At 41.1% G+C, this 24,524-nt stretch overlaps 2 protein-coding genes across 7 annotated transcripts in view; one reads left to right on the forward strand and one right to left on the reverse strand.

Moving 5' to 3' along the window:
* Nucleotides 1-1,543: 1,543 nt before the first annotated feature.
* LOC143680674 (uncharacterized) lies at nucleotides 1,544-10,007 on the reverse strand. Its single transcript, XM_077157095.1, has 3 exons — nucleotides 9,892-10,007; nucleotides 9,352-9,712; nucleotides 1,544-4,557 (listed from the first exon to the last, which is right to left on the reverse strand). Exons 1-3 carry the CDS (start codon nucleotides 10,005-10,007, stop codon nucleotides 4,210-4,212), a joined length of 825 nt encoding a protein of 274 aa, XP_077013210.1. The 3' UTR covers nucleotides 1,544-4,209.
* The window catches only part of RNF24 (ring finger protein 24), a 167,162-nt gene continuing 151,926 nt past the window's right edge, over nucleotides 9,289-24,524 (forward strand). For 3 of the 6 annotated variants that reach the window (XM_077116559.1, XM_077116523.1, XM_077116568.1), the window contains exon 1: nucleotides 9,361-9,473. Coding sequence is in view for 2 of the 6 variants with exons in the window: in XM_077116515.1 (XP_076972630.1) it covers nucleotides 9,301-9,473 (173 nt within the window). In the remaining 4 variants the exon portion in view is untranslated. Of the gene's footprint in view, nucleotides 9,474-9,744; nucleotides 10,153-24,524 lie in introns of those variants that run through there. The other 3 variants (XM_077116507.1, XM_077116515.1, XM_077116534.1) reach the window with 2 other exon arrangements.

The following is a 24,524-nucleotide window of genomic DNA, read 5'->3' on the forward strand; positions in this document are numbered from 1 at the left end:
GTCTTCTATGATTTATCTTTTTTCCTTTTATTCAAGCTTCTGGAATCTTCTCTTTGTTCCCAGGGTCCTAAACTCTCACAATTATGTGACTTGGTTGGGCCTATTCTTAAGTCATCGAGCTGAGCACTTGGTAGGCCCTTAAGACCTAGAAGTTTGAGTTTTTTTCAGTTCGGGAATTTTTTCTTGAATTATCTCTTTTTTTCTTCTTCAAGTTATTACATTTTTAATCACTTTTTTATTACACAAATAATTCACGCTCATTGTGGAGAAAATAAATGGTAAAAAAGAAAGTCACCCTGTCACTGTTTCGAGACCATCACTGTTAAGTTCTTCAGATCTTATTGAATTATCTCTTTAATGATTTCTCCCCTCCCTTTCTGGAATGCCGGTTATTCAATGTTGAAACTTCTGGACTTTTCCTCCTATATTTTTCATTTCTTCTCTCGATTTTTTAAAATTATTTTGTCGTTTGGTTCTTTTTTCTGGGAGATAACCCAGACTTTAGTTCCCAAACTATCTATTGAGTTTTTCATTTCTGCCTCATTGTTTGTTTGTTTTTAATTAAAATTTTTTTCTTTCCTGTGTTTCAAAATACTATCTCATTCTCATTTCATGGGTATAATATGATCTCTTATCTTTGAGGATAAGTCTTGGTTTCTTCTAAGTTGCTTTTTCCTGTTTGGTTTTAATTACTGTTTATTCTCTATCTTCCATGTTAGCAGTTTTCCTTGGACATCTGGTAACCTGGTAATCTCTAGTGGATGTTGTTGGTGTTCTGCCCGCATCCCTTTAACAGGTAACCAATCACCTTGCCTGGGAGGTTATGTTCCCCCCTCCCTTTGGCAGCCCAGAGTTCAGGGCTGATGAACCTGGGGGGTGCAAAACACCAGTCCTCTCGCTTCAAGGTGGTGCAATTCATGCTTCAAGGTGGTGCAATTCACTGAGGAATCAGGCTAGACTCCAGCTGATGTGTACTCTTAATCTGCGCCTTTTCCCACCCCCACCCGCTTCTCTTACTCCCCTTCTCTGCAATCCCACCCTCAAAAAGTCACAAGCACCTGAATCTCCATTGCACCTGAATCCCCATCTTAGCCTCTTTTTATAGGGCACCTGATACCTAATCTTTGGCTGTCTGCTCTTGATCAAGAGTAAAGTCCTGGAGGGCAGGCCACGGTGGCTCAGCAGGCAGGAATGCTTGCTGGCGATGCCGGAGGACCCAGGTTCTATTCCCGGTGCCTGCCCATGTAAAAAAAAAAAAGTAAAGGCCTGGAAAGCTTATTGAAAACCCCAAGTGCAGGCGTGAGGCTTGCATTCTATGTAGAGATTTACTGTAGGGACACATGGATGGTAACTTGTTGTGACCCACAAGGCCAGTATCCTTAATTCTTTCCTTTTTGGCTGGTCAGAGTTCTCAGGGAGAAGGGTGGAGTGTGGCTGCCAGTGATTCTGGAAGTGTGCAGAGAAGCAAGCAGAGAATCTCAGCACGCAGTGAATAAAAATGCACTGATACCCCTGTTCTGCACTCGGTATCTTTGTCCTAAGCTGTGTCTGGTGCTCCAGTCCAGACGCCTGGACCAGAGATGACTTCTCCAGCCCTCTGCCTGGTGGGGGAAGGGCCCCGCGACACAAAGGGGTGGGAGAGGGGAACTAGGACTTTAACTGCTTCCCGATCACCTTTCACCCAGTTCTGGTTTTGGCCCGTTGCTTAGGTACCTAAGACTGCCAATTCCTTCCATTTATTTTTAGGATTTTGCCATCAAAGTAGGGCTGTTCTTAGCTTTCCCTGGGTTTCAGCTTTCTTGGGGCTACTAAGGCAATGACCACTCATCCATTTGTTTTTCAGCTTTAAAAGCAATTCTTGCTCTTGTCTCTTCTTCTATTCTGTCTGTCCTCATGAATTTATGTCTTTATAAAAATGCCTTCATGGCAGTTTTAGTGGATTGGTAAGGGAACAAAAGTGTATATTGGGTTCAATTTACCATGTTAATCTGGAAACTGTTATTAGGAAGACATTTTCTTCCTTGAGAGCCCCTTTGGATGACAGATAGGCAAGTGAGAATGCCAAGTAAGGGAGCAAAGGTCAGGAGTGACAGCTGTGTCCCCCGGGGCAGAATATCTCTTTGCTACAGAGTTCAAGCTCCTTCCCCTCCTCACAGCCTCACCAGCCTCTAAGGGTGTGAAATCAAGATAAACTAGGGAAGGCTACCAGGATGAAGTCCTGCAGTGAAAGAAGCAAAGGATGCTGAGTTTACTTACCCATACAGTGTCCTCATCTTTCTGATGAATGAGTCCATCTCTTCTAACTCTGCTTCTCTGTCTCTGTAGTGCTAGAGAAATGATTCCAGAAAACCTGTCTGCTTTCTCTCCCTGTCTCTTTTTCCTGTCCCTTGCTTTGGGATGAGGTGGTAGTGGATGGAAGCTATTTGTGTAGGTTGGATAAGTTGAAAGTGGGGGGAAATAAAAGCCACTATAGCTCCTTTTCCCTAAAATGAGTTGTGGGCAAAGATATCATCTCACTTTTCTTCTTCCTCCTTTAACTTCAGACCTAAGAACACTGCTGAGACAAAAGGCAATGACACAACTGGGAGACAGAAATAAAAAAGGAGCCAATATAGTGGTGATGGTGGTGTTAGAATAGGGGTGGGTACACAGGAAAAAAATCAATAAGGAGGTCTTAAGGGCAGATGTTATTATTATTATTATTATGTCATATTGTCATTATACAAATCCATAATTTTCTACCTTTCCCTCAATTTGGACAGTTAGACATGCAGAATCCATTGCTTCAGGGACTGGTGACAGTAGAAAGAGAAACCCAGTTCTTAACTTTGGAATTTCAAAAGCCAAGCCCTGGTTTTAAGGATGAGGGAAGTTAGAAAAACACATGGAATAAATTCTGGACATAAACACTCGATGTGGAAGGATGCATGATGATGGGGAAACAGGGCTTCCCTAGCCTGCTGCCTTCCCCTCTTGCCAGCTTCCAGGCCTTGGCAGCCATCCAGGGAAAGCAGAATGACCTCTGGTCTGTGCCCAGCAAGATGTGGGTGTGGAAGGAATGTCTGCATATGGCAGTTGGATATGTGGGCCCTTGGGCACCCCCGCCTCACAGGGAATGTTTCCTGTACTGGGCAGCAAGAACGTGGCATAAAGTGCCAGTAGGCATGAAGTACTTTGCAGCTGGGACAAAAAAAATACAACATGGTCCAGTGTTGCTTCACCAGAAGAGGTGGCAACAAAGACACCTTGGAGGATGTGAGCAGATAGACAGTGACATTATTGATTTCTTGGTTGTAAGTGACAGAAACCAATTACAGCTATTTTCATCAAAAGTCTCATTTTTTAGAAGATAATTGAGAACTTAGCAAATCAACAAGAGACTACTTGGCTTGGAAAACAGAGTGGCATAAACAGCTCATTGTTTAGCCTGTGCACATTCTCCATTCTTTCTTGACAGAGGATCCTAATCTGTTGGGGGCAGCAATGTGCCCAGAAGAAAGAAATTCCGAGACTCTCCTTTTCCTTCCATTCTACATAGAGGTTGGTCTTTCTAAGCCACTCCTCTAGTCATCGCACTGCTTATGGAATTACACGAGCACTAGCTTCTTAATGCTGGTCACCAATTTATGGCTTCCACCCATCTTTTTAGGTTTATCTCCTTTCTACTGTACAATCTCAAGAACTCCCTTAGTTCCTGCCTGAATCAGTGGAGTCACAATCAACTGAGAGGAACAGAGACATTTTTACACTGACATAAACACCTATGATTCATTTTCTCTCAAGTATGTGAAACCCAGAAATAACCAGGCCAGGGCTGTCACAGCAGCTTTGCAAAGTTATTAGTAGTCCAGACTCCTTCTATCTTTCTGCTCTGCCTCCTTATCACATGACTTCTATTTTTAAGGTCACCTCATGGGCACATTACAAATACTGGAACTCCACTCATCATGCTAACATTCCAGGCATGAAAAAAGAGGAAGGTGGGAAGGACAAAAGAATCCAAGCCAGTTGAGTTGGATCCCTTTTAAGGAGCTTCCCTGAAGCCCCATTCGATAACTTCTCATCCATCTTATGGGCCATAGCACAGCTCCATATGTGACTTATATCAGCATAAAAGGGTCCCTTTTTCTCTCAGTTGAATAAGATTCCACTGATTTTAGGTGGGAACCAAGGGAGTTTTTGAGATTGGATCACAGAAAGAAGATGAGTCTAAAAAGACAGACTAAAGCAGAAATTGGTGGCCAGCATGAGGGTTTGTACTTGCTTACTTCCTTGGGTAGTGAGATGACCACAGGAGTGCCTCAGAGAAGCCAGTCTGTGAGTAGAGAGGAAGGAGGACGAGGGACCTGGAGAGGCAGTTAAAGACAGTATTTGGGGGAGATGATCATGAAGACCCCAAAAGGGCAGAGAAGGAGAGTTCTGCTTCTGGGCAGGCAGCTCAGAGGCAAGTGCCCATCTTCTGCTGCAAACCCACACCTGAGTTTCCTGTGGGGGAGTCACAGCTGCACACGTGTGTGGGAGGGCTATGGTAACCATTTGTTCAAGTTTTTCCACCATCTGGAAAAGAAAAGAAATATCTAATTTTAAATCACATGCCTGTGACTGTTTTTGGAACAACAACTTTCTGGATGATAAATGTAGTGAGAGCAGGGCCTGATCCTAGTCATCTTAGGATCTGGGACTCAATAGAGGTTTGTTGAATGACTGCCTGACTGATCAAGGCCAAATCAGTCTTTTAGATAAAAGTTAGAGATCAGTGGTGGTTCACAGCCCAACCCCTTTGCCAATGTGCCCTGCCTGTGGGGCCTGTCCATCTATTGGGTGGTGGGCACTGTTTGCCCTTTGTCCACCCCTCCTACTGTTCAACCACTTGACTGGCTAATTGTCCAGCACTCTGAATGACCCATTGCCCATGCAATGTTTAAACCCTTGGGCCAGGTCTCCAGGGGAGTCCCACCGTTTCCGTGAGAGCCTGAGATGTGCTGCTGGTTACTGAACCCCTTCATCCAGGAATTCCATCCAAGCAGACTCCTGCTTAGGACTCTCTGGATGGTTCACCCCTCCTCACAGCCCAGGCTGACCTCTAGGTGGGGGGCAACCCTGACCGCAGAGGGATGGATGTTGTTGTTTATTAAGGCAGGGTGTGGGAAGTATGGACTCCTAAGTACATAGAGCTCTCAGGCAGAGCTTTGTGTCCACCCTTAGGCCAGAGATGGAGGTGGGAGCCAGGAATTCTTTTTCCCTGGCCACCATAAGTCACGTTGCCTTTCTGGCCCCATTCAGAACCAGTCACTCAAATGGAACTCAGAATTCCTGAAAATATAAATGTGTTCAGGATTCCATGTGGGGGTTTCCTAGCTGAGACCAGCTACAGATGGAGAACAGCTTAACACACTGGCTCGTTAAGTTCTGCCTGGAGACGAGTTACGGCCCTTTCAGTCACATTTCATTGGCTAGAGCATCAATGGCCAAGTACGATGTCAGTAGGACAAGGAGGTATAATCAACTATTTCGGTTTCACCATTTTTTCCATTAATGTCTTTTTTTTTCTGCTCCAGGGTACAATCCAGGATCCCACATTGCAGTTTGTTGTCATGTCTCCTCCAATCTGTGACGGTTCTTTCCTTGTCTTCCTGACCTTGACACTTTTGAAGAGTACTTGTTATTTTGTAAATCATTTCTTAATTTAGGCTTATCTGATGTTTTCTCATGATTAAATTCAAAGTGTGCATTTTTGGCAGGAACACCCCAGAAGTGAAGCTATACCTTTCTCAGCACATCAAAACGGATGGTACATAATGTTGACATGTCTTATTACTGGTGATGATAACTTTGATCACTGGGTTAATGTTTCTTTAACTCAAGAAGTCCAGGACTATTGTTTTATAAAGATCAAAGTGGAAATCGTGTTATTAGGCAATCATGTGAGACTAGACCATGCTATATTCAAATGAAAATTATGTCCTTAAGTGGTGAGGTGTATTTATCCTTAAGTCATTCAGAAGGAGTCTGTCTGCAGTCCTCACTGGGGGAGAGACCCACCTAGAATCACAGCTCTCGCTCCCTCCCCTCCCCCCCACCATGGGATCAGAGCTCTGTCCTTCTTTCTTCATTGCCTGGACATAGGAAAACCCCAGAAGCCACCCAGATAACAGGCACCATGTCAGGATTTGCAAGACAAGAGCAAAAAACATGGGCCTGCGCTTCTCACCATGTGGGTAGGGGCAATTTTCTGAGAAATGGGTTGGAATGAGGGAAATACCTAAAAAGAGGCAAAATATAGGAAGGAGATGGGAAAGGACTGGGTGAAGGGGATAGAGAGAAAGACAGATACCCTCTGAAGTCCTAATGTGAAACAAGAAAGCCTGTTAGCTAAGAAAGCCACTACTTCAAACCCTGGATGTCTGCTGCTCTGGGGGATACCCACCTAAACCCTTCAGAAAAAGAACCGCCTGCACCTCCCTGGACATACCCCACCCCCACATGTGTTTTGCCTGGAGAAGGTGGGTGGGTGGAAGGTGGGGGAGGAAGCAGAGCTTTGTACATCACTAGGCAGCTTTGTACGTCACTAGGATCATAGGCTGGCCAGTGAGTCTCCAGCTAGAGATACCAGGAGACCCCAAACTCTGACTTCCCCACAAGGAGCAAGAGGTACAGCCCACCCTGCTCATGTGGAGACTGTGAGTCCAGGTTCTTCCAGACAGCCTAAGGGGGGACGTTTTTCTTGAACCCAGATTTGGACCAACTAATGCCTCCACAACATGTCCCTGAAAATAGCAACAACCTGGCCCTTGCTCCTTACATACTCTTGCTCTTACCTCATTTTCACAAGGGAAACAGGACATGAAGCTGGAGCCATTCCACCCTCTATAGTTTGGACTGGCAAATTATTTTTTCCATTCTAGCCAAACTTACTAAACAACAACATAAAACGAGGTTTCCAAGCATGGGCAGGGGAAGGAAGAGTCAAGAAGGGAGGAGAAAACAAAGGGAGCCCAGCCTTCTTCTCCCAGGCAAAACTTCCTGGCCCCCAGGGAACATCACCCCATCAGTAACAATGTGGATGTTTTACCAGTGAGGTCCTGAGGAGACACTGCCCCTGGTGTTGAAGGGCTCACATTCTGACAGGCGAGGAATGAAAGAGGAGGTACCCCAACGTGAGCCTGGTGCTGGCAGGGAAGCTGGAATAGGGCACAGGCGGGGATTCCAAAGGAAATCTGCCAGCAAGGTGGGGCAGGAAGGAAGACTACACAAAGAAGTGTTGCTAGATGTGTGCAGAGGGATCAGCAGGAACGTAAGCACAGGCATGGAGGGGTGAAACATCATGGCACTGTTTTGCAAACGACTGGGAATAAGGTGTCAGGTGGGGCAGGGAAGGAAGAAAAGACAGTAACACAGATGGATTTGCAGGTCATGACAATAGATTAGCATGAAAATGGACTGAAACTTCTGCATTAGCCGAGGAGACATTTGAAGAGACCTTATGAAGACTGAGGAATAGATATTAGCAAAGTGGAGTAGAGAAGGCTGAGTGAGCAATTGCTAGGATTGAGAGCAGGGAACAGGACCTGACATTAGGTTCCTGGCTTGGGTGGCAGAGGGTGGGGTGCCACAGCACTGGGACAGGCCCCTGTAGAGGAAGAATGGGCCTTTTGCACCTTTCCTTTGCCACACTCTACCTAGCACATGCCTCCAGCTTTCACTTACTTTGGGGAATTGTGACCATAGGATGTCAGTGTCAGGACACTTAAGATATATCCATTTATGCTTCTCTCTTTATTTCCCCCTTGCCTGGAGGTTTTTGGTTTGCCAAAGCAAAGGGAACTTGCCTGTGGGCACTTTCCACACTGGCTCTTTTGCTTCCTAAAGTTAGCTACTGAGCTTTTATGGTTTATGGGAGGGGGTCTGGAGCATAGGATAGTGGAGAACCTCAAAGGCGGGACATGGGGCCTAAGGAAAAGCAAGCAATCATTTCTACAAGCCCTGAGCTGCAGGGCCCACACACTCTATTATAAAGCCTCAGTAAGACTGCCTGTGAGGGCTGCACCTGTCCCCAGGCTAACCAGAGATTCCTGTGCCTAGGAGGGAAAGAACAAAAGGGCTGGGAACAGGAGTGGGTGTCTTCACAGAATATAGTGCCTGTCAAAGAGTACAGAGGCCTCCCTAGTGCTTGGAGCTGCTTGAGGACCTAGGCTTTAGTATTGCAGGAAAGGCAGAGTCCCCCAAAACCAAAGTCAATTTCCTGACTGCCCTGTGGAATGGGAGCTAGGAGGTGAGGGTACCAGGGTGACCTAAGTAAGTAAAGGGATGCACTATCTGTTGTACACACTTCTCTCTAATATCTGGGCGGATTCTGGCTCTTAACCATCACCATGAACCCAATGGTTTGGTAAAAGCACCTGCTGCAGGAGGGACAGATGGAGGATGAGTTTGGGGGATACTGTCACTCCCGTCAAACTACTGCACACCCGGGTGCCCAAGTCTATGACCCCGGGAACCGGCAGGCTGGGTCCTACGGAGGAGGTAGCCTTCTAAGATTTCACTTTTTAAAATGTCTTTAGGCCAGCAATGGTGGCACAGAGGCAGAGTTCTCGCCTGCCATGCCAGAAACCAGGGTTCCTTTCCCGGTGCCTGCCCATGAAAAAAAAGGGTAAATAAAATACATATTAAAAAATGCATTTAGGACATGGGAAAGGGCAGGCGCACCTCAGAGATATTGCTGGTTCGGTTCCAGACCATAGCAATAAAGCAACTCACTCAAACTTTTTTGTTTCCCAGTGCATACAGGTTATATTTACACTATACTGTAACTGATAAAGTGTGCAATAGTATCATGTCTAAAAACGAACAACGTACACATCTTCATTAAAATGACAGAGACTGGAAGTGAACACATGCTGTTGGGAAAATGGCCCTGAGAAAACTTGCTGGCCGAAGGGTTGCCACAAACCTTTAATTTGTGAAAACGCAGTATTTGCAAAAGCACAATAAATCAATGCAGGGTTGCCATAAACCTTTAATTTGTGAAAACGCAGTATATGCAAAGCGCAACAACACGAGGTAGGCCTGTACAAAAGAAAGAAGGGAGACGGCCTATCCGCAGCAGCTCCGCCCGCAGGCCGGTACCCAACTATTCGGCTCTACAAATCCGCCGGACCTGGCCAGCCAGCGAGGCTGAGCATAGCCAGGCCGGGCCAAGGAGCATGGCGCCTGCGCAGTGCCGACTCTGAAGCCGATGAGCCCACCGCAAAGTGGGCGGGGGCTAGCGGGCATCCGGGTCCCTCACCCCGCCCCCGCCTCATGAATGAGAGGCGCGGTGGCCGCCCCTCCCCCGCTGGGCCCGCCCCTTACCGGGGGCCGCCAGGCACTGTCTACCGTTGCTGCCTCAGCCCTCTCGGTGCCGACAGAAGCTCGCCGCCCGCTGCTGTCCGCAGACTGTCCCTCACGCCCACCACCGCCGCCGGCGCGCCAGAGTAAGTGAGCGAACGAGCGCGGGGGACCCGGACTGGGGCTGAGGGGTGAGGGTGGGTCCACGTCCGTGATGCTGAGGAGACAGCGGGCCCGCGCGAGGCTCCCGTACCCTCTTGGACGCCTCGGTGGGTCCGCGGGGGCTCGCGGAGGAGTGGGGGCATCGGCCGGGGCTCGGAAGCGGAGGAAGGTCTGGCGCGGCCCGGGGGCCGGGGGCCGATTCGTCACAAAGGGCGGCACGGGGCTGTCACCAGGAGGTCATGGAGGGGGTCCGCCCCCCTCCCTCTCGCGGGCTGGGCTCGCAGGGGGCGCTTCGGGCGAGCGGCCGCCCCCTGCTAGCCCGTGTCCCGGCGTTGAGTCCCCTAGCGTGGGAGGCGTCTGGGATGAGGAGGGGGACGAGGATGGCGAGGACAGCTGCCTCGCCGTCGGCGAGGGGAACGCGCCTTGGGGACGCGCGGCGTGGCAGTGTTTCCCTGGTCCTGAGCTACTCCTCCCCTTTCTTTGTGGCGCTGGTCGTGCCGGTTTGTTACCGTCTGCATGGCAGTGGTCTAGGTTGAGACCTCTCGCCTTGGCGCACTAGTTAATAGAAGTCACGTGGGGGCCTCATCATCTGCGGGTGGGGGGCGTCTGTGTTTCCACAGACTGGAGAATTAAGGACCGTCCTTTGTTTCCGGAGACCTAATGGTGTGTGTGTGTGTGTGTGTGTGTGTGTGTGTGTGTTGGAGGCAAATTATGAAATGAAAATCGGAGATCATTAAAGAGGGAATAAGGAAAAAGGCATTGCTTCCTCAGACCTTTACCCAGTTCTATTTCTGATGTTATTTCAAAGGGCAGTTTTCTGTTCCTTACTGGTAAAACCTGTGAGTTTTATTAATTGAAAATATATGTCTCTATTGTTATATACCTGCACATCAGGAACACTTGGCTTTGGGGGCTTAATTAACGGTAATATATATATGTACATAGGACTCCAATACATATAGGACACTGCTTTCTAGGTTTGGTTAATGATAGTATAATAATGATCTGTGTAAATAGATTCCCATATATCCAGGACAGTATTTTCTCATTCCTCAGTACCTGCAGATTTTGTTTCTTCCTGCCTCCCTGTGATAATAACAAGGTGGTCCAGCAGGTTCTCTTTGCCTTTTTTTTTTTTTCCTTCTTCTTAATGCTTTGGCAAAAGGTTTTGTTGCATATTACCTTGGCATGGCCCTGGCTTTGATCTAAATTTTCCTGAGTTCTGTTGTCTGATAGTGCAGCCCAGCTCAATGGCTCCGCTTACAGGACTACAGAAAACAGAACATCTTTTTTTTTTCATTGTCCTTATCCCCAGAAAGAGAAGTTCTCCAGGTTCCTATAGACTATGGCTCATTTGGACTGACTGTTTGACTTTGCTATTTGTCTTAGTAAAGGTATGAGGTGTTAGTTGATGTAGACTAATTAAAAAGAGATGATTGTAATAGTCGCAGCTAGCTATTTCTTTGGGGCCTTTATTTATTTTTTAACCTATATTATGTAAGTTTCAGAAGTTACTACTTTTGGTTGCATAATGATTTTCAGTTTCTTTTTTGCCCTTAAAATTTTGCAAAGAAGTGGGAAATTAGTTAAACCTAGTTATAAGAAAAACACCTCCAACATAGTTATTATGATCTTGTAGTTTAAAATAATGATGGTAAAGAAATTAAGAGGTGCTTATATTGCATGTTGATATGTTTTAAGTCTCTTTAAGAATATTTTTTAGTCGCATGTATTTTAATTTCTGGAATTTGAGTGTAAAAATGAAATGTAAACTAAGCAATTTCCCACAGCATCTGTTTATGTGTATTCCTTCTGTTTCAAACATTTGCTTTTAATTTGAAGGGGAAAATTTCCATTGGTTGAAGCAGGATCCATTATGCTTGGCAAAGTTCTTAGCCTTATGTTACCGTGGTTAAATTCTCTTTTTGTTAAAGTTGATAAAAAATTGATTTTTTCAATTGGGGATGTTTTGGTTTTATGATGTAGGATTTAAATACATTTTTAATTTCAGTGAATTTAACTCGGTTTAGTTCATTTAAAAACAGAGCTTCTTTAACTAGTGTCTCTAATATTGAGGCATCCCCAATACATTTATAATCTGCATATCTGGACTGGCTAACACATTTTTTAGGAATCCCCTTCAAACAAACCATAAGGGGAACTCTTAGATAAACAAGAGCATAACCGGAATTATCACTGAAATAGGCTTGTACTATACCACAATATTGTGGAACTTTCATTTTGCAAGAGTGACTTAGCTAATTTTTGTATAACCAAAGGCCCTAAATACAACCTAACCTTTTATTCAGCTTTCTGTCAGTCAAAATCTTTACCATCTCAGCTTAGGATTTCTGTAGTATAATGAAGAAAAATTCTAGGATAACTTGTGTCATCAAAATAGATTACATTATGTTAAAATGCTATTTTATTCAATGTATTATTTTCATTCATTAGAAACACTAATAATGATGTGTTGCTGATGGTAATAGCATATATGGTAATACCTTGTTAAGCAAAACAGTTCTTTTTTTTAAATTTTTAAAAATTTTTATTAATTAAAAAAAATTACAAGAAACAAACATTCCCAACACATACACTCAGCAATTCACAATATCATCACATAGTTGCATATTCATCATCATGATCATTTCCCAGAACATTAGCATCAATTCAGAAAAAAATAAAAAAAGACAACAGAAAAATATAACAAACAGAAAAAAAAAATTTTACAGGCCATACCCCTTACTGATCCCTTTCATTGATCACTAGCATTTCAAACTAAATCTATTTTAACATTTGTTCCCCCTATTATTTATTTTTATTCCATATGTTCCTCTCATCTGTTGACAAGGTAAATAAAAGCAGAATCAGACACAAGGCCTTCACAATCACACAGTCACATTGTGAAAGCTATATCATTATACAATCATCATCAAGAAGCATGGCTACTGGAACACAGCTCTACATTTTCAGGCGATTTCCTCCAGCCTCTCCATTACATCTTGGATAACAAGGTGATATCTACTTAATGCATAAGAAAAATCTCCAGGATAACCTCTCGACTCTGGAATCTCTCAGCCATTGACACTTTGTCTCATTTCACTCTTCCCCCTTTTGGTTGAGAAGGTTTTCTCAATCCCTTGATGCTGGGTCTCAGCTCATTCTGGGATTTCTGTCCCAGGTTGCCAGGAAGATCCACACCCCTGGTAGTCATGTCTCACTTAGACAGGGGGAGGGTGGTGAGTCTGCTTGCTGTGTTGGCTGGAGAGAGAAGCCACATATGATCAACAAAAGAGGTTCTCTTGGGGTGACTCTTAGGCTTAATTTTAAGTAGGCTTAACCTATCCCCTATGGGGTTAAGTTCCATATGAACAAACCCCAAGACTAGGGGCTCAGCCTATAGCTTTGGTTGTCCACAATGCCTGTGAGAATATCAAGAATTCAACTTGGGGAAGTTGAGTTTTCCCACATTCTCACCATTCCCCGAAGGGGACTTTGCAAATACTTTTCCACTCACTGATCGAATCACTGGACAAATCAACAAAATCTCATGTCTTACCCAAGGTTCCATGTACTTATGTTGTTCAACCAAGCTATCTACATAAGTTATATTAGGAAATGCACTAGTCAAAGTATAGATTTGTACCAAATAAACATTTTTTGCTTTAGTCTCACACATTAGTTGAAATTTTGAAATATTAAGTACCATCTATTTTCAGCACACTGCAGTAATGACATTCTTTTGTTCTTCCTCATGCAAAAACATTTTTTAAATTTGTACATTTAGTCACTATCATTATACACTCTAGGCATTCCTAGATTGCACCATCTCAATCTTTATCGTCTATCTTTCTTTGTGATTTCATTTATGCCCCAGCCCTCCTCCCTCTATCATTCTCACATGCAGCTTCATTCAGTGTTTTAACATAATTGTATTACAGTTAGGTAGTACTGTGCTGTCCATTTCTGAGTTTTTATATTCAGTCCTGTTGCACAATCTGTATCCCTTCAGCTCCAGTTACCCAATATCTTACCCTATTTCTATCTCCTGATGGTCTCTGTTACCAAGGAAATATTCCAAGTTTATTCACTAATGTCAGTTCATATCAGTGAGACCATACAGTATTTGTCCTTTTGTTTCTGGCTAATCGTACTCAGCATAATGTCCTTAAGGACTATTCATGTTGTTACATACTTCATAAATTTATTCTGTCTTACAGCTGCATAATATTCCATCTTATGTAAATGTCACAGTTTGTTTAGCCAGCTGTCTGTTGATGGACATTTTGGCTGTTTCCATCTCTTGGTAATTGTTAATAATGCTGCTATAAACATTGGTGTGTAAATGTCCTTGTGTCCTTGACTTCGTGTCCTTTGAGTAGAGACAGCATATAGATGGGTCCTGTTTTTTAATCCATTCTGCCAGACTATGTCTTTTGATTGGAGAGTTTAATCCATTAACATTCAGTGTTATTACTACACGGGTAGTACTTTCTTCTACTATTTTGCCTTCTGGATTTCATATGTCATATCTAATTTTCCTTCTTTTTACCTTTACTCATAGTCTTCCTTTCTACACTCTTCTCCACACCTCTCTCTTCTATCTTCATATCTGTCTCTAGTGTTCCCTTTAGTATTTCTTGCAGAGCTGGTCTCTTGGTCACAAATTCTCTCAGTGATTTTTTTGTCTGAAAATGTTTTAATTTCTCCCTCATTTTTGAAAGACAATTTTGCTGGATATAGAATTCTTGGTTGGCAGTTTTTCTGTTTTAATAATTTAAATATATTATCCCACTATCTTCTCGCCTCCATGGTTTCTGCTGAGAGAGCTGAGCATAGTCTTATTGGGCTTCCCTTGTATGTGATGGATTGCTTTTCTCTTGCTGCTTTCAAGATCCTTTCTTTCTCTTTGACCTCTGACATTCTGATTATTAAATGTCTTGGAGTATGTCTATTTGAATCTATTCTCTTTGGGGTACGTTGCACTTCTTGGATCTGTAATTTTAAGTCTTTCAAAAGAGTTGGGAAATTTTCAGTGATAATTTCTTCCATTAGTTTTTCTCCTCCTTTTTCCTTCTCTTCTCCTTCTGGAACACCCACAACACGTATATTCGTGTGCTTCATATTGTCTTTCAATTCCCTGAGTCCCTGCTCATATTTTTCCATTTTTTTCCTATAGTTTCTGTTTCTTGTTGGATTTCAGATGTTCCATCCTCCAGTTCAGAAATCCTATGTTCTGTCTCTCAAAATCTACCATTGTAGATTTCCATTGTTTTTTTTCATCTCTTCTGCTGTGTCTTTCATTCCCATAAGTTCTGTGATTTATTTTTTCAGACTTTCAGTTTCTTCTTTTTGTTCATTCCTTGCCTTCTTTATATCCTCCCTCAATTCATTGATTTGGTTTTTGATGAGGTTTTCCATGTCTGATCGTACATTCTGAATTAATTGTTTCAGCTCCTGTATGTCATTTGAATTGTTGGTTTGTTCCTTTGACTGGGCCATATCTTCAATTTTCCTAGTGTGATTTGTTATTTTTTGCTGGCGTCTAGGCATTTAATTACCTTAATTCGTTTATTCTGGAGATTGCTTTCACTTCTTTTATCTAGGGTTTTCTTGCTGGATGAATTTGTTGTCTATCTTTTCTTTGACATTGTGTTCAGCTTTATCTGGACCTTTAGCTTTAGTTTTGTTTAACAGAGAAGAATTTTTCATTTCTGGTTTTCTTGTTTCTTGCCCTGCTTGTGTGGTACCTTTCTCCCACACACACTTAGGAGGGTCTACTTAGATATTATAGACCCCAGCCAGATTTTCCCAGACCAAACTGGCCTCCTATCAGGAGGAAAGAGTCACCTGCATCGGTTTTCCCTGAGGGTGAGACCCAGCAGGTTGAAAGACTTTCCTGTGAAGTCTCTGGACTCTGTTTTTCTTATCCTGCCCAGTATGTGGCGCTTGTCTGAGTGCAGGTCCCACCAGTATAGGATGATGTGGTACCTTTAACTTTGGCAGACTCTCCCTGGTGGGGGCGTGGTGGAGACAGAGGAGAGGTTGTAGGCTGGTTTTAATGGCTTCAAATTACCAAGCCCTGGTGTCTGAATTCCTTGATGGAGGGATTCCACCTGGGTGGGGCTTCACCCCTCCCCTGGGGAAGGCACAAGCTCCAGATAAGCCCCCAAAAGAGCTCACTTCTGCCTATGCCTGGGGCAGTTGCAGCCTGAAAAGTTCTGCCGCTGTATCCAGAGGCAGTCAAGCCTTTGTAGATACACATCCACAAAAACCTCTGTTTCCTTCTTTCCCCGCCCCCCCCCCTTTTTCTGTCAGTCCTGCCACCTTGGCACTGGGGCAAAAAATGAGCAACCTCTGCTTTGATCAGGTTCACCTAAGCTAGGGGCCTATTTTTAGTAGTCAGAATTTTGTTAATTAGTTCCACAATTGGCATTTGATTGTGCCCAGTGCCTGCTGCTGGTAAAGTCCTTTCCTTTCCTCTCTGGGAAGCGGCCTGTGGGGGAGGGGCACTGGCCACAGCAACTTTGGGAACTCACGGTTCTGGGGGGTGCTCGCAGCTGGTCCAGCTGGTCCAGACTTGGGTATGCTGTGTGTCCGGTCACTATCGTGGCTCCGGGAGCTGTTCAGTACTGTTTCTGGTTATTTAGTAGTGTTCTGGAGGACAAACTAAAATGTGCACGTTGTTAAGCCACCATCTTGACCCCCAGAACTAATAATAACTAAAGTAGGATTTTTTCCATGGAACGTTCATATCAGTAATTGTTTTTGCTTTAAATGACAGCTCAATTTTTAATTCTGTAATATAGTATTATAATTTATTAGTTTGAACCATATGAAATTGCCATTTTTTAGACTAAGAAATGGTCAAATATCAGCAGTTTCATAAGGTTCAACCTAACAGTAGCATGTCTGAAGGACAGTTAAACTTAGGGTCTATGATGCGCAGTGCGCTTTATGTTTATTGTTTTATTTCCTTTTTATCTTTTGTGAATAGGAATAGAGGTATATTCTTTATTTACCAGATAGTACAGAGATAATGTGACATATCTAAGGACATATTGATTCAAAATCAGCAGACTTAAATGTTTGAAAAATCTTTTTTCTGTTTTAAAAAAGTTAAATATGTGCGTAGAAGAAAAAGAGTGTACTACCAGACTTGTAAAGAAAAAGAGCATTCCGCTGTGCCATCTTTCCCCATTCCTTCTTCCATTCCCCTTGAGGCCACCACTTTAAACTCTTAGCAATTCCTTCTGGTATTTTTACCTTCATATTATTTTGTTTTTAATGCTTATACTGCTGTTTCTTAATTTTTCAACTTTAGATATTATCTGCGGATTTCTACTTTGGAATTTGATGACTTTGGTCTCCCACACAACCATTCCTCCATTCTCTACTCATTCATACTTTACAGTTCCCAGTTAAGGCAGTATTCAGTATATATATATATATAACTATGACTGTATACCCATTCTTCATGAATGAGCTATGCAAGATACTGTTATTTTTTTATTTTTTTGTATACTGTATGCCTGGGGTCACATTTCGTTCTTTTCCCATGTGAGTATCCTGTTAATTGCAGCACCATTTGTTGAATTTTTGTTTGTTTTTTTCTTTCTTTGTTTTGCTTGTTTGTTTTTGGGAAGTGCATGGGTCAGGAATCCAACCCTGGTCTCTCGTATGGCAGGCGAGAATTCTACCACTGAGCTACCCTTGAACCCCCTATTACTACATTTCTTTTACATTACTTTTGTTTCTCATGAATTAAATAAGTGTCTCTTTTGTTGTTGGTTTTACATTTGCTTAGTTTTCTTTGCACACTCATTGATTCATCCTCAAACTCTATGATAGAACTGATAATCTTTCAATATATTCAGGTAATCCCTCCGTTTCATTTCTTTTTTCCTTGGAGATGGTCCTCCTGGAACTTTCCCTCTCATACTCCAATCTGAAGTGGTTTGCTGTCTGGACTGCTATGGATTTATCCTGAGACTTTCCCTTAACATTATCTTGGGAATTTTTTGTACCTTCCTCCTTTGTTGACACCCATTTTCTTGGATCCCATGTTTTCCATATTCTTTAGTAGTTTCCTGAGAAAGGACACATTAAAGTCTGAAATTCCATCTTGAATTCAGAAGTTTAATATCTGGAAATATCTTCATTTTACCCTCACACTTGAATGTGGTTTAGCTGGGTGTTGAATTCTTGATTGAAAATTAGTTTCGCTCTTCAGAAGCCATTGTTCCATTAGCTTCAGGTGTTGCTGTTGAAAAGTCTGATGTCATTCTAATCCCCAGTCCCTTGTATATGACCATTTTCCCCCACTCTGGATCCTCTGTTTATCCCTGATGTTATAACATTTCATAATTTTCCTTGATATAGATTCTACTAGTGTGGCAGATTTTATTTTCCAAAAATGGCCATCTATATAAGCATACACTATCCCACCCAAATGCTCTTCCTTATGGTGTTGACATGCCTCCATTGAGACGTGGGGTCTTTATTTCTTCCCCTTGAATATAGGGAGAACATGCATACTCCTCAAAATGTTTTGGGTCTTCAGCCAGCATTGTGGAAAAGAACGAAACTCACATGGGAAAAGAACGAAATGTGACCCCAGGCATATGGTATACAAAAAAATAAAAAAATAACAGTATCTTGCATAGCTCATTCATGAAGAATGGGTATACAGTCATAGTGCACCTGAATAGTGGCTATTGCTAGGTGCCAGGAGTCAACTATGCCAGCATCTGCCTTCCCATTTGCCTTGTGACAGCTGTTTGGGTATTTTGAGATTAAGCAATATAGATATGTGTGTATTCATGGTGGTGAGGAGCTGTTTACATTTTATTTTTTGCTTTTAAATGAAGTCATCACTGAAAATATCAGTGAACATCAGAGAGTTTCTTCAAGCATGAAAGGTAATCATCTCTGGAATCAACATGAAGTTTATCAGGGAATATTAAAAATATAATAATAAGTGACTCCTGGCACTTCATGACCAAAAAGAAACTATCTTTAATCTTCATGATTATGTCATAACTAAATATAACAAATATATTGTTTGGAAGAATTCCTTCATAGAGATATGTAGACCATGGCTTGATTGGACACTGTGACTTTCATGTTTGTCTCATGGATATGTTGTGTTTTTTTAATATTTTTTTAACTCATAATTTTTTTTCTCTATTTTCAGCTGTCTTGCCCTTTATCTGGTTTTTCTATAACTGCCCTCGAGTGGTTAAATATTGTTAGAGAACTCCAGATTCATAGCCAAAAAACTGAAGTGGGCGCTCTGCGCTGTCCAAAAGAGCTAGCGCTGATTCCTAATAAAATTGTTTTGCCTATAACTATTTCAAACTTCTCACCACCCCGTAAACTCTTCAGCAGCCTATCCCTCTCCACTCAGTTAAGTTGGTTTCATACTTCGTCAAGGATTTAGAAGCTCTCAGAGACGTTCTGTTATCTTCCCCTCACCACATCTAGAAACCCAACTTCTTTAGGACCCGAGTTTCTTATCTTCATTTTCTTTACAATATAGAAGTGCTTCTGCTCTTATCAGATGCCAGGTCCTCGCCCTGCCCCATATCTCCTCATACTTTCTCAAGGACTGGGCTCCTGCGTTTGTGCCCTCTCTTATATCAGCAGCGCCGCTCCAACAGATCATCTCTGTCAGCTTATATACAGGCTCTGATATTGCTCATCTTTACAGACAATAAAAAATTACAACAAACAATTTTCCTCTAACCACCTATCCACCCCCTTCTGTTTACCTTCACAGTGAAATGTCTCCAAAGGGAAGTATACATTTCCTCCCTGTCTCCTCAGTAGTACCTGTCACTCTCTGAAATTCTGTTGTTGACTGTTTTTTTTTCTTTTTTTATTAATTAAAAAAAATTTTTTTTAAATAAAACAACCAACAAACAGAAACGTTCTTAACTAATGATCATTCCATTCTATATATATATAATCAGTAATTCACAATATCATCACATAGTTGCATATTCATCATCATGATCATTTCTTAGAACATTTGCATCAATTCAGAAAAAAATTCATACATACCATACCCCTTACCCCTCCCTTTCATTGATCACTAGCATTTCAATCTAAATTTATTTTAACATTTGTTCCCCTATTATTTATGTTTATCCCATACTTGTCTATTGATAAGGTAGATAAAAGGAGTATCGGACACAAGGTTTTCACAATCACACAGTCACATTGTGAAAGCTATATCATTATACAATCATCTTCAAGAAACGTGGCTACTGGAACACAGCTCTACATTTTCAGGCAGTTCCCTCCAGCCTCTCTATTACATCTTGACTAACACGGTGATATCTATTTAATGCGTAAGAATAACCTCCAGGATAAGCTCTCGACTCTGGAATCTCGTAACCATTAATACCTTATTTTGTCTCATTTCTCTCTTCCTGCTTTTGGTCGAGAAGATTTTCTCAATTCCTTGATGTTGGGTCTCAGGTCATTCTGGGATTTCTGTGTTGAATGATTTTTGTCTCTTACCCCCACTAGAAGGTCACCTCATCAGTTCTTTTCACCACTGTACAGAAAAATTAAAAAATTGAAAAGAAAATTAATTTTCATTTTTTAAAATCTGTTACCACTATTTGCTGCAAAGTTGAAAATTGAATTGAAAAATTTATGAAAACTATGTTAAATGTTGAATTTTTCTTTAGGTTACATTATGTTTCATTCTTTTATAAGTAGAATTTAATGTTGGCAGTCTAGCATCTAGAATTTGGATTCAAACTGCTTGGAGTTGAATTCCAGCTTTTTCTCTTTATGGCATGTGACTTTGGGCAGTTTCCTAACCTCTCCATCTGTAAGATGGAAATAATAATAATATTATTATTACCCTTTGTGTTCTGAACAAAAATACAATGACCAACCACAGTCAAATATTATAAATTGAAGAAGTCTATAACTATATTATTTTTATTGAGTTTACTCCAAAGCCATGTCTCCTTTGACCACATATTTTTGTTCAGAGTGCTGATATCTCTTAGGGTATACTGGCTATGAAGGGGACTTTGTTGTTTTGTTTTGTTTTTTTCTGATTCTTTCCCTCTCTATTCCCCAGATCACCCAGAGATAGATTGGTGAAATGATCTATGGAAGAGGACCCTATAGAATTTCCTAGCAGTTTGGTCATTTTTATTACTTGATAAAATATTTTATATCAAGCCAAGTCCTTGTTATCGTCTGATAGCTAGACCCTGTTCATGTTTGTCCAATTGCTTCAAGAATATATTTTTTTAGAGATGGTTTGTTCACATCGGGATTGAGGTCCACAGATCACATTTGGTCATTTTATGCCTTAGGTCTATGTTAATCTAGGGAATTCCTCACCCCCTCTCCCTTTCCTTGCCTCTGTGTGTGTGTGGGGGGGGGGGGGGGACTAGTTGCAGGAACTGGGTCACGTGTCTTGTGTACTTACTCACATTTGGGCTTTGTTTGCTTCATTGTGGTGTCATTTTGTTGGTCTGTTCTCTATATTTCCTTTAAATGGAAGTTAGTTCTAGGGGCCTGATTAAAATCAGACTTAAGAATTAAGGTTTCTGATAAGACTGCTTACTAGTGCTTAATACTGTATCTTATTCAGAGGCCCACTATGGCTGACTACCCCACTTCTAGTGATGCTAAAAGATCCCACTTTTGATAATGTTAGTATCAGTTATTTCATTTGTGGTGCAAAATGGTGATTATCTTATTCTGTCATCTCTTCCATATTTATTGGCAAGAATTCTATAAAGAAGACCTTTATCAATAGGACTGTTTAGGTCTACCTTGAAATACAGTTTTATGAGAGGCTGCCAAGTAATTTTATACTATTCTCCTTGATAAAGATAATAAATTTGAATCAGAATAAAAGGAATTGAGTTCGTCTTTAGTTGCAATGAGTATTACAGTGAAATTCTGAGTACTATAGCAAAATGTGAGTGATTGCTTTTCTTTTACAATTGAGATAGGTACTCCAAACTATCTGAAATTTGAAGGTGGAGATATCTGAAAACCTTTTAATAGACTAGAGTCAAGCAGTGGATAAGAAAGAGTACTAGATTAGGATAAAAAGTCAGAGGATTTTCAGGACCAATTTGGCCCAGCCCCTATTCCTTAAATGGAACTGAATTTCTAGTTCATTCTTTGTAGACTAGAGTCTCTGGCAAGATAATACCACTAAATTCCTACAGAAGTCCGGAATCCAGATTCAAAGAAAATACTTATTTATTAAAGAAATAAATGCTGCAAAAAACTCACATTGTTTTAAAATTTATTTCCTTAGTAAGATGAAAATGAAAATAGTGATGATCCATATTGGAATATTTTCTAAACCACTTTATTTCTTAAGCAAAATATTATTTTGAGCGAGCTACTTTGATCTGAAGTCTGTTTAGATTACAAACAGAATCGCCCTCCAGACCCCACCCCTGCTTCCACCTTCTGGGGATCACTGAAATAAGAAAAATGTGTACTCAAGGATCTTACCTTTGTGTCTGATGCTCCTGCTATCTATGGTATGGACAGATGAGTAGGGAAAAAATGGATAAAAAATAAATAATAGGGGGAACAAAGGTTAAAATTAATTGAGTAGATTGAAATACTAGTGGTCAATGAAAGGGAGTGTTAAGGGGTATGGCATGTGTGATTTTTTTTCTTTTTTCTTTCTTTTTCTGGAGCGATGCAGATGTTCAAAAAAATGATCATGGTGATGAGTACACAACTATGTGATGATATATGATCCTTTGATTGTAACCATGTCAAGAATGTTCATATGTCAAGAATGTTGGTATGTCGGTTCATTGTTTATAATAAAAATATTTAAAAAAAAAAAAAAAGGTTCTTACCTGCTCAACGTTTATGCTTTCTCAGAAATATTACCTAGTAATTACCAAATTCTTAAATTATTCTAGGACATATACTTTTGAGGCCTACTAATAGGAATGCATTCTAATCTTTTAGTTTCTCTTTAGTTGTTTCTTCATTTTAGTCTGGCTTTAAATCCTTCCAGCAGAAGAGGCTTAACTCTAGACAGATCCGTAGGGCAAATATCATCTGTAAAGACAGAATTGAAGATCATCATAGGACAAGCTCTGTTTTTGGTTTTTTCCTTAAACTTTTTATTGATAAAATCTTCACACACATACAGTTCATACATGGTGTACAATCAGTGGCTCACAATATCATCGTATAGTTGATACCATGACAATTTTTGGAACATTTGCATCATTCCAGAAAAATAAAAAACTAAAAAAAATATTCATACATCCCATACTCATACATCCCGTACACCCTCTCATTGACCACCAGTATTTCAGTCTACTCAATTTAATTTACCCCTTATCCCCCCTCTTATTTATTTTTATCTGTATTTTTTTACTCATCTGTTTATACCCTGGATGAAAAGAGCATCAGGCACAAGGATTTCACAATTCACACAGTCACATTGTAAAAGCTATGTCATTACATAATCGTCTTCAAGAATCAAGGCTACTGGAACACAGCACAGCAGGTACTTCCCTCTAGCCACTCCAATGCACCATAAACTAAAAAGGGATATCTATATAATGCATAAAAATAATCTCCGGGATGACCTCTCAACTCTTTTTGAAATCTCAGCCATTGAAACTTTGTCTCATTTCTCTCCATCCTCTTTTGGTCAAGAAGACTTTCTCAGTCTTGTAATGCTGGGTCCTGGCTCATCCTGGGTGTTCTGTTCCATGTTGCCAGGGAGATTTATATCCCTGGGAGTTATGTCACATGTAGTGGGGAGGACAGTGAGTTCACCTGCTGAGTTGGTGTAGAGAGACAGGCCACATCTGAGCAACAGAAGAAGTTCTCTAGGGGTGACTCTTCGGCGTAAATTGTAAGTAGCAAGCTCTGCTTTTTAAATGTTTTTCTTGTACTGGTTCTTTCGCTCCAGCAATTAACCGGAATTTTCTTACATGTGTTTGTGTCCCTAAAATAAGGGCAGTGTTTTTATGAAATTGTATATAAACTAAAGAAATGAAGGTTTGTGTATTTTAGAAGTTAATGGTTAAATATTTTTGAAACAGGGAGAATTCTTCATTGGCTATCATTATTTTATTTAATTGTGCTTTAAGGGAGAGAGTCCCTTGATCACCATTTCTTATAATACCTATTGTTTAACTTTACAGTTTTTCACATTCTGGCAGAGGATAGAAAAGAGAGCATACAAGCTTTGTGGCCTCTAAACAGCAGAATTTCAATCCCCTAATCACCATTTTCTAGCCTTAGAAATATGTTGTAATATTACTTGACAAGAGAAGAAGAAGCAGTGTAAAGACTGGATGGTGGGTTAAATAGGCCCAGTGAAATTTTAGCCTTTCTGTTCTCTGTCAGAAGCCAGAGTGGTGGTGTTTTTTTTTCCTTTCAAGAACATTTCTGTTATTTGATCCAGAATGCTGCTTTCATTTACCATCTTGTCCTCATTCATGTCAATAAATATTATCTATTAAATATCAACAACGGTTCACACTGAATTTCCAGAAACCAGTATTTTGTGTTAATAAATACTCTCTGAATAAAAATTACATTTAAATAAGTTAAGCAATAGTAGCTTCTGAATTTATTAGATCTGAGACTGTCATCTTAATCTTTTTCTGACACTTTAAGTATGACTTTCAGGTACCTACAAAGCTGAAAAAAAAACTGCTTCCTCCTGAGGAATTTCAGTAATACTTTCTTCTGCCCGACTTCCCACAAGTGGAATGAAATCACTGGAGCCTACATTTAGATTTTATTCAGATTAATTTCCACCTCTTTTAAAAACTTAAGCATGTGTCTTTGCATAGTAAATTGCAAGTTTATTTTCTAATAAAGGCACAAAAGAAGTACGGTACTATAGTGAAAAGCATGCAGAATTTGAGTAAATAGTGGCCCTATGATTTGTTGACTGTGACCTTGGCTAAATTGCTTACTTCTCTTAGCCTCAAATGGAGGTAATTATAAATTGAATACCTCAGAGTTATTGTGAGTATAATTTCTCTCCT

The sequence above is a fragment of the Tamandua tetradactyla genome, chromosome 1, assembly GCF_023851605.1.
Source record: "Tamandua tetradactyla isolate mTamTet1 chromosome 1, mTamTet1.pri, whole genome shotgun sequence".
In the NCBI taxonomy this organism is placed as follows: Eukaryota; Metazoa; Chordata; class Mammalia; order Pilosa; family Myrmecophagidae; genus Tamandua; species Tamandua tetradactyla.

Coding starts and splice junctions, on each gene's coding strand:
- LOC143680674 (XM_077157095.1), bottom strand. CDS start 10,007: ATGCAGACGGTAACAAACCGGCACGACCAGCGCCACAAAGAAAGGGGA. Junction 9,713..9,891: donor GCGCGTTCCCCTCGCCGACG/GCGAGGCAGCTG, acceptor TCCTGGTGACAG/CCCCGTGCCGCCCTTTGTGA. Junction 4,558..9,351: donor ACAGTGCCTGGCGGCCCCCG/GTAAGGGGCGGG, acceptor TTTCTTTTCCAG/ATGGTGGAAAAACTTGAACA.